Source organism: Molothrus ater, chromosome 2 (assembly GCF_012460135.2).
Source record: "Molothrus ater isolate BHLD 08-10-18 breed brown headed cowbird chromosome 2, BPBGC_Mater_1.1, whole genome shotgun sequence".
NCBI classification, from domain to species: domain Eukaryota; kingdom Metazoa; phylum Chordata; class Aves; order Passeriformes; family Icteridae; genus Molothrus; species Molothrus ater.
In genome coordinates, this window is record NC_050479.2 from 65,388,128 (window position 1) to 65,398,473 (window position 10,346).

The window sequence follows — 10,346 nt, forward strand, 5'->3', positions numbered from 1 at the left end:
TTTCTCACAGACTATCTTTGTAACATAAATCAGCAATCCTTTTATAAATGTAGAATACAGAAGAAAGGCTATTCAAATTAACTTTAGCGAAGGTGCAACAAAGTGAATCATAAAGACCAAAAAAAATCTTTTCTTTAATCCTATTCAAGTTATAATCAGAACTGAAAACAACACAACTGCCAGGTAGAGATGATTTCCAAAGTCCACAGTAAAGTATGGACTTTACACAGACAGCCCAGTACAAATCTGGGAGCACAGCATTTCTAAAATCTTCTAACAACTCCCAAGCCCTAGAAACCTAAAGTTTCCTATACAACCATGTCAAACATGACTTAACAAAATGAACTTGCAAAGGTCAAATCAACTTGATAAGACTGGTAAATATGTTTTAGCACTGAAATGGTCTCTTTACCAAACAGAAAAGCCATGGTCAGATTTTAGAGGCCATATTGAGACAAAGGTGTAATGAACAGAGTACTAAAAATACCAGTTATTTTTCCAAATGAAGAAATTCTTAGCATGTTACATAAACTACCTGCAATGCAGTATGTCAAACACTTCATGCTCTGTTATAACCTAAGTAACAGTGTGAGAAATGTTAGCCACCACATGAAATAATTTTTACATAACCCTCAATTATGTAAACATCAGAGCATCCTAGTTTCAAAATGCAGTTAACCATGATTCCCTTTCAAAAACCTTTAGACAGGAAAAAAAAAAGATTCCTGTTTGTTATATTCCAATATGAGGTGCTTTCTCAAGCATTCAGTCAAGAGATTTGCAGCTAGAAATTACAAGCAATTAATTTTGCTCATACTAATTATATTGCGGCATTATACTAACAAAAAACAAGGCACTCTGCCCTTTGGGGCAGTGTTCTGTAGAATTCTGCATAATAACTATCTTTTGGCTCAAAATTAATCCCAAAGCATGCTGAATAATTAACGGGAACAGTTTTTAATTATTATCAAACTCTAAGAATAGGAGAGGAACAATGTTTGCACTTTTTCATTTAATTGTTTATTAAAGTAAAGAAAAATACAGAAGTTTACAGTTAATCCTAAAGTTGGAAGCTGTTTATAGGCAAATATTGATTTCTGCAGAGTTTTTCTTTATTTCCTCAGCTTACACCCACTCAGAAGTGCATTCTGTACTTCTGCATTATCTGACACATTATCTGAACATCTTTCTAAAGCATGATGATTGCACAGGACAGTTTTATTTGTGAGAATACTCATTTAACCAAGCACTGCAATACCCATTGCTCTTTCTGTTCAACTCAGTAGAACAGAAAAAAATGCAATATGGTAAGATTTTGCCAAATACATTAAATCACAGCATAGACAACCAGTCCAAGAAAAGCAGCAATTTCTCTACTTAAAATACACAACTGATAGTGTACACATGGCAATTTCTAATCTGAACAAAAATATTTCAGTGAATTCTATCCTGCTTTCTATGTAACAGGCAGCAACAAAACCAAGACTTCTGGAAAGAACGAGCATTAGTTTACCGAAAAAGGAATGGCATATTTGACCAGTCTACACATTCCCAAATTACACTTCAATCCTTCCCAGCTGATGGCACTTCATGTGAGGAGACTAGGTCTCACAAATTCTCTGAAATTGAGTTTAATATAACTTCACAGAATGTCAAAATGAAGTCTTAAAACACAAAAATCCCTGTATTCTCCTTTATCTCAAATACTTGCAGCAATTAAATCTTAGAATTACTTTGGAACATTTGGCAGCTGTTTACTTATTTGAGTAATAAAGTCCTGAAATTTCCCCTCTACTTGAGATCAATAGTTGAGCCAAGTAAAAGCTGCTCCCCTAAATATGGGAATAACTTTAGGAAAAAAAATACAGGAAAAACCCTAACTTTTAGCACACAGTAGGAATAATTTCTTTGTAGCAACGTCATAACACAGTTTTCCCTTTCATGAAGTAGGCTCAACAATATCCTGTATTTTAAGTATCATTATAGTATTGATGGTGGCTGTGTTTACTCCTGTGGTGTCAGTAACACCTGTAGAGAAGTCTGTCTTTCTTACAGCAACATAATATGCAATCAGCCTGTTCTACTAGTCTGGGAAGAATCAGTGCATGAGTTATTGTATTTTAAGAGGAAAATGAACCTTTATATCTGTTTCCAAAGAAAAGATAAAATCCTGGGAAGTCATTTCTGCTAGCTCTAAAAAAGTCCAATTCATCAGTTGCATTTTGGAGTTCCAAAATAAATAGACCTCTGCTGCATATCAATGTCACCTATTCCCCAGCTTTCAGGAAATGTTATGAGCTCCCAACACGATCTCTGGGAATGAGCCGTAGATCTGAACCATGCTTTAGAAACACATTTCCTAAACAAAGAAAGAAAACGGATGTATTACTAACCAAGAAAATACAATGTTCCCTCAATAGCACATTTAAAGGATAACAGTGTTAAGTCAGTGTTTAACAGCTTCATGGTAATTCCTCTGACATGCCATAAATAAGATTTCATGCTTCCACATAATTTTACCTTGCCTCTCTTTTTCCAAAGAGCTCTTTATTTTAAATGAAAATACTAGGCCTTGTGAAGTGCAGCCTTTCAAACTCTGCAGTTCCACATTCAAATGCCTCATTTCACTTATAAGCCATAATAATTTCAAGAACAGGAAACAAAGTTTTACTTTTCCACAATTATTTTGCTCTCTTGAGGTCATTCATACATGCATTCATTTTTAGTTCTCTCCTTAGTTCGATACTTAGTGACTTCTAACTTCAGAACCACAATTGTATTTTTCTTTTAGAAAGGTTCTCCAAATGTCCAATCATAAGTTAGTCTGATTTTAGTCTCATTTAGTTGAAAAGGATAAAAATCCCTTTCAACTACTTATTTACTCCTGTATTGCTTTAATTATCATAGTCTTTTCAAGAAGACATAATAAATATTAGAAGTTTCTAATATTTAGATGTGGTGATTTTTTTTAATATATTCAGGTTGCTTTTTTTATTAAATGTAACATTTGAAAATGAAACCACATCACTAAGTGATGTATTTACTTAATAATATATGGAATATTTACTTTTTTACTTCATTATACTACTGCACAGAATCAACTATATATGATTCCTTATTCAACCTTGAATTAACTTCTAAAACAGAGTAATTCTATTTCTTTCTTGAGCATCCCATTCCAGAGATGTAGAGTGCTCTCACAAATAAGATTAAGGTACTTGACATCCATTTAAATTGTCTGTGTATTAGAACAAAGCTATCCTTTTTTGAACTCCAGCAAGTGGATCAGGATCAAAATCATTGTATATATTCAACATAATGACCCATAGAAAATCAATTCAAAATAACATATCATCAGAAGACATTCTGATCTTACAGATCTGCCAAGCCCTGGTACTGAGAGATCTATAAAACCCACTGACTGCAAACCTGCCTCACCAGCAAAACAGAGAACTGCCTACTAACCTTACTATTCTAGATTGGAAACATCCTTTTGTAATGGCCTTCAAAAAATTCTGAACATTTTAAAACAGGCCTCAGCTGCACCTCACGGAGACAGCAGCTCACCTCACCTTGGTCTGTTTTCATCATTAATATTACACTGGTTTTATTAAAGTTATAGCATACTACTCCCTGAACTATCAAGGATTTAAAATTGAAATCAATACAGGGATTAAGTGCTAAGCCTAGCTCTTTCAGCTTTCATTTCCCCTGCTCCATGAAATCATGTAAGGAAAATGAAAGTCATACTTGAGTGCTTTTTTTCAGAAAGGAAGGGAAATTGTGCAACAGTACAAAACCTCTGAAATCCCCAAGGATTACTAAAATTTTATTCCCATGTATCTTATTTTGGAAGTTTTTGAAGACTAGAGTAACAGCAAAATGTGTAGGAACTCTGATATATGAAAAAAAAATAGAAAGAAGAAGGGAAAAAAAGTAGATTTTGAGATACCAATTAGTGAGGCTGAACAGAAGATTAAACCAAAATTATGGACGTTTACTTGTAAACTGAGGAGGGATTTTGGTCTGAGCACTATGTTTGGTATAGGCTGTATTCTGCTTGTTTTGTTTGGGTTGATTTTGGAGGTTTGTTTTATTGTGGACTGGTTCATTTTGTTCCAGTTAAGGGAAACATCACACAGCATTGCCAGAACACCTATGCTAAAAAAACCATAACCCATGTGCCTAATTTTACATCTGCAGAATAAGGCAGTGATAACAACATTTTGCATCTAGATGCTTTCAATTTACCTGTTTCTTGATCATGTGATGTTTCTTATACTACTGAATATTTTCTCAAAATTTATAAGAGCTTAGGAGAGGTAAAGCAAATCAACTGGAGACGGGAATTCAATATGCACAGATGCAAGAACAATGAACTACTGTGTGGATGCCTTCATTCAGCAGTCACGTAGTTCTAAATACACTTACTTTAAAGGATTAAGCTACAACTAATTTAAGTTACATAATACAAAATGAAAGCATACTGCTGAGGAAGAGAAACAGCCTAAGTATACCTTAAGCAATTTTACCATTTTGCCTAAGTATTCATTAGTGGTCATGTGAAAATGTGGCTTTACGTGAGGGTGATGATCTAGTAACTAAAGTAAATTATTAGATTTATCATCTGTTTTTAATGCATTTGGTCATGGGATCATGATAAGGACAGCATCAGCTGAGAAGTCTGCCTGAGGCAGTACACCTGTGAAATCATAATCCAGATGTACTAAGGCAGGACAGAAGTCTCTGGTGGAGCAGAAAGCCAAACTTATTTGATCCTCATTTTCAAATGTTGTTGATGCAATCACACACCTCAGAAACAGGTCTCTACACTTAAATGTTTTGTTTTTTTTACAACTCAAAAAATTCCCCAAACTAATGTCAAGCAATTGCTCTTCTCTCCATCAGATACTGTTCTGTGCTCTGCAAGGATTTACTTTATACTCTCTAGTTTACACAGCTAAGTGTGCTGATAATACTTTGTTTTATTTTTCCTGTCTAATGAAAAACCTCCAACCTCCTTCAGTAATGACTGGCAGTCAAAAGGCATAAATGAGACAGAAGGATGGATGCATGGATTTCATGCAAAAACCAGAAGTGCAGCATGTCTCCCTCAACCATTCATCATGTTTGCAAGTAGGAGTAAAATTATTCTGTTTTCACTGGATGACTGGATTCCATAAGCAGCACAGCCATTTTTACTAGTACTTACTAGGTAAGAAATGTTCATACCTTTCTATCAAGATACTCTGTTCCACTCTCTTCTCAAATGGTTTAAGATTAGAGTACTGTAATTATTTCCCTATTAGTGTAAAAGTAGAGCTTTTCAAGAACAAGTCCACACAATCTGCCTTAGGACAGCAGACCATTACTGGTACAATTCAACCTCTGTACTGTTTCCATGTATTTCAGGAGGTGATGGGAAAGGGCCTTACACATTCCTGTGACAGAGATGAACTCTTCTCTCATAGCCAGCCTTAACATCTGGCATCAGGGATTTCTGACATGGAACCCCTTGCTGAGAACAAGAGCACTATCAGCAAGAATCAAAAAATGGTTTGATTTGAAAGAGATCTTTATGACCACCTAGTTCCAATCCACTCTTCTGAAAACACACTCCCCAAAGCCCCTGGAGCTCCTGCTCTAAAACTCTTATTTTTTAAAACACATCTCATGAGAAGTGTTGCTAGAACAGCAAGTATTACTGAATTAGATAGAGCAGGGGGGGAAATATAGCTGTTACTTATTACTCCAGTAGCATGTAATACTGTATTGCTTTTAGACTGCACCTTAAATGCAAAGCTCTGAAGATCAGGAGCTCACCACTTTTTCACAGAACTAAATAAACACTGAACACAAACCCCACTGTTTTTTGGATTTAACCTTTTACACACCACAATAATTGTAGTTTTCAACTACTGGGAAATGCTCCTCCCATTTAAGAGGACAAAACCTAAAATGCAGTACAACCTCATGTGCTATACATTCGACTGAGAGAAAGATAACAAATTTTAACTACTGGGATTCATACACAGTAACTTACCTGCTGTCTGTGCAGGGTTTATTCCTATACCATCTAGGAAGAAGGAAAAAAAGAGAAAAAAGAAGATAAAACAGACATATTACAATTTATTACATTAAACTTGCAGCTCAAAAAACATACCAGCAAGATACAATTATTACATCAGTCATCATGCAGCTATTTCCTATAGCCAAAAAATGGGAACTGACAAGAAAGCTTCAGCATAGAGGAGTTTAAGCTATATATTTGGACAAAACTGAATTAGTGGTTTAGTATCTTCACCCCATGCATAAGAAATTTAAATAATGCTGCAATATTTTTAAATTCAATCTGCAGTAAGTAGAGTTTGTGAAACATGAGACAGTATTGATTTTATCAATAAACTTTCACTGAAACCTCAATACAAAAACTATTAAAAATATATATAAACTATATTCTTACCATTTGTTATAATGGCACTTGTTGCTGCAGGAACTTTGAACTAAAAGAAGTAAGAGTAGGACAACGTAAGAGACATAATTAAAGCAGAAAATACATGGGTAATATTAAATTTATAATTTTAGCTGGTTCACATACAAAATATAAGAAAAGAGGTCCTTGAGATTTATAGATATAAGTAACTTTAATGGAAATGGATGACTATTTTAGTAGTAATTCCACAAATGTAATGGATTTTTTTTTCTAACTATTGTGCAAACATACACCTGAGACATGTACCAGGTAGCTCTAAAATATGAAGGAAAAAACCCAATAGATACCACACACTATAAATGAGTTTTTTTCTAACTAGGGCAAGTCTGGTTATGAGTTGGCAAACTTTAAGTTTTTGAGAGATGTCTCAGTAGAAAGTGGCTAAGGCCAAATAGCCAGAACTTAAACACTTCTCTGCCCTGAGAGTTTCAATCACAGAGAGGATAATGCACTTCCCCTGAAGAACAACTCACAACTTTGCCCAAATTTTGATCTTTTCCATATATGTATAACTTAAGGTACTGTGAAACTGGTTCTTGAATCACAAACCCCTACATAAGTTAATGTTAAGCTATGCAGTTCAAGGAATGAAAAAAACATTCATATAACACAAAAGTTATCTGTCATTCTTTTCAATGCCAGTTCACAAGGGGCTTCATTCCAGGGGAAGAGATTAACAATACTTTTTTGCTCTTTGCTAACAAAGCACTTCATTCTGGTCTCAAAGAGATGCAAAAATCTTCAGTGCTGATCCAGAACAGCCTGAGGTCAAACGCCCATAGATACTCAAAATACTCACACCAATTAAAATAATGGCATTCAAATGTGAATATTTAAGTCAGTAATGACTCTCTATATCCATTACTCAGATGACCCTACCACTAATTAACATTAGTTTCCATGAGTAAGTGAAGTTAACAGGTTTAATGGCAATCCCCACCAGAAATGGCACCTCCCTTTCAACATCTCCAACACTCATTTCTGGTACCTCATACTTGCTTGTTAGACTTTTCAGTCTAGGTCTCTGTGTATGGGTTGTGTTGGCACAGCTGTACTAATACAGAATAAAAATAACTGGGGAAAACATAGTAAAAACCCCCAATTAAATAATCTAATATCTTTAACAGCAAGCAATATTCTGTATAATGCTCTCTCCAAGCAAATTTACAACAAAACCAATCCACGGCCTCCCCCACAAGCTGTGTTTCCCTAATAATTTCTGTCACATCGTGGTGTAACAGTAACAACATAAGGAGACTCAAGACCTGAAGTCTCTTATCCTTCCTAACTATTTTATTGCAATTGCAATCCTCAAACAAAAGAAATTTTCAATAACCCAAAACTTCCCAAGTTTTCCTAAAAAGACAGAGGGAGAACTGCAAGAACAGACTCTCAGCTGATTTTCTGCCAGTTAGATGAAGGGACTCATCATGCTTCTGAGCACTCGACTTCACTGTTTACATTCAGTGAATATCTCTTTCCATGCTTAATCTGAAACAACATGATACATCCCTTTAAACACATTATGTGGGCAATTTAAAGACCTAATGATATAGGATTCCATGTGAAAGATCAACACACAGAAACTAAAGAACACACTATCCACATCTTCCCTTAAGACAGTTTTGATTCTATTCCATATGGCTGATCTCAATACCTTCCACAATCAAAAACTCTGTGTCTTCCAAAGTCAGAGATTACTAGAACTGAATATGAAAAGAGTTTCCTGATAATTCTGAAGAACTTTTCTGATATTCCACATAAGAAATTTCAGTATTAAGTATTGAATAGCAGTACCTTTTAATTCTCTTCACTGTCACAAATTTTTAAATCACTGCTATAAAATAGTTAATTACAGAACCAGAAATGACCTCAGTGTCATCTGCTGATGCATAAATTGAGCAAGGATCACTAAGTTTAGGATTCTGCAAGCTCTGCCAGGCCCCCACTGAGACCAGTAAAGCTTGTTGATCATCTGTGACCAACAGCAGTTCCTTGAGCAGAATCAACCACTGCATTTTTATCTACAAAAAAGCTTTAGCTTACAAGAACATGCAAAGTGTTAAAAACCAACATCATCACTCTCTACTTACTTCTTCTGCAGCAAACTTGAGGACAGCTGTGAAAGGTGTGCTCTCAGGCACGCTTAACCTGAAATCACAACACAAGTAAATACGTGGCTGTCAAAACAAACCAAAAAGCAACTTTATCTGCTGTTAAACTACTAACTGAAGCAGTAGAAATACTTGGAAATACTAGAAACAATGGAAATACTTTTGCCAAAGCTGTGCAAGCTCTATTCAGGGGGAGAATAGATCCCTGGCAGGTGTGAGATGCTTCAAGAGAAGCCTTTTTAGCAGAGAACAGGAACACCTGTATGTGTCAGCAGACGTGGCAAGTCTCAGGAGGTGTGGGATTAAGCTCCATAGCAATGTCCCCTCCAGAAGGAGAGAACTCGGCCTCAAGCTGTGGCAGGATGGTTCAGGTGGAACATCAGGAGAAATTTTTCACTGAAAGGGCTGTCAAGCATTGGAACGGGCTGCCCAGGGTGCAGTCACCGTCCCTAGAGCTGTTCAAGAGAGGCCTGGAGGCGGCCCGCAGTGCCACGGCCTGGCCGACAAGGCAGTGATCGGGCAAAGGTTGGACTCATTGATCTCAGAAGTCTTTTCCAACCTGAATGACTCTGGGACACACATGACAGTCGGGCAAAGCGGGAGAGCCCCGAGAGCAGGGCTAACCACGGACATCGCCTGCCACTCCACACAGAGGGAGGGAGGGAGACAAGCGCCGTTCCCGCTGGCGGAATGCCCCGCCGGGATGCCCATTTAGAGGCCACCCGCGACGTGCCCCGTTTTCACTTCCCGCCGCCCCACGCAGCGCGGCACTCACACTTTGTAAGGCAACCGGGGGTCCGAGGTGAGCGTCACTTTAAAGGTAACCTTGGACCTGTGGAGAGAGCAGAGGGTGAGGGCTGGGTGAGGGAGCGCGGGGGCTGCGGGACCCCCGGGCTGTCTGTCGGTCCGTCCGTCCCTCCCTCACTCACATGGTGCTGCCGGGGCCGCCGCCGCTCCCACCGACACGTCAGCGCCGCCCGCCGCACGGGGGCCTTCCCCGGCCCTGCGCTGCCCGAAGCGCGCCTGATCACAAAGGGAAGACAACATGCCCCGCCGACCCGCTATGAGGCGGGGAGCGGCCGTGTTCTTCCTCAGTGCCTCACTCCAGCTGGAAAAGAGAGAGTCTAAAGGGTGGGTGAGACGCAGCGGAGAACGGCAGGGAGGATTTCTAATGAGGCAGTCGCGCTGGGTGTTCCGCGGCCGAGGTAGGACCCCGGCACCGGGACCCGGCGCTTCCATGGGGGCTGCAGGGAGACGCAGTCGGGACGAGAAGGGAGCAGGACCGGGGTTGGGGGCGTTGGTGGGCTGTGGTCACACCGGGAGTATGTAGGAATGGGGGGTTTGGTAACCGGAGACCATGTCTGGTGTGCTGTGTCCAATTGTGGACTCCTCAGTGCAAGAGGCTCCTCTCCCCCTGGAGAGGGTCCAGCGCAAGAGCGCAAAGATGGTGAGGGGTCTGGAGCATCTTACGAGAGGGAGAGAGAAGAGCTGGGCCTGTTCAGTCTGGAGAAATGACTGAGAGAGGATCGCATTAATGCGTATGAATACCCCAAAGTATGAGTGCCAAGAGAATGGTGCCAGACTTTTCAGTGGTGCCCATCGACGGGGTGAGGAGCGATGGCCAGGAGCTGAAACACAGGAAGTTCCATCCCGACATGAGGAACAACTGCTTTACATTGAGGGTGACAGAGCTCTGGAACAGGCTGCCCAGGGAGACCGTGGAGTCTCCCATTTTGGAG

At 39.0% G+C, this 10,346-nt stretch overlaps 1 protein-coding gene across 1 annotated transcript; it reads right to left on the reverse strand.

Moving 5' to 3' along the window:
* Window positions 1–997: 997 nt before the first annotated feature.
* On the reverse strand, window positions 998–9,600 carry UFM1 (ubiquitin fold modifier 1). The gene is made up of 6 exons (XM_036391936.2): window positions 9,537–9,600; window positions 9,383–9,439; window positions 8,587–8,644; window positions 6,464–6,503; window positions 6,044–6,076; window positions 998–2,359 (listed from the first exon to the last, which is right to left on the reverse strand). Coding segments are annotated over exons 1-6 (258 nt in total). The 5' UTR covers window positions 9,539–9,600; the 3' UTR covers window positions 998–2,291.
* Window positions 9,601–10,346: the final 746 nt, after the last annotated feature.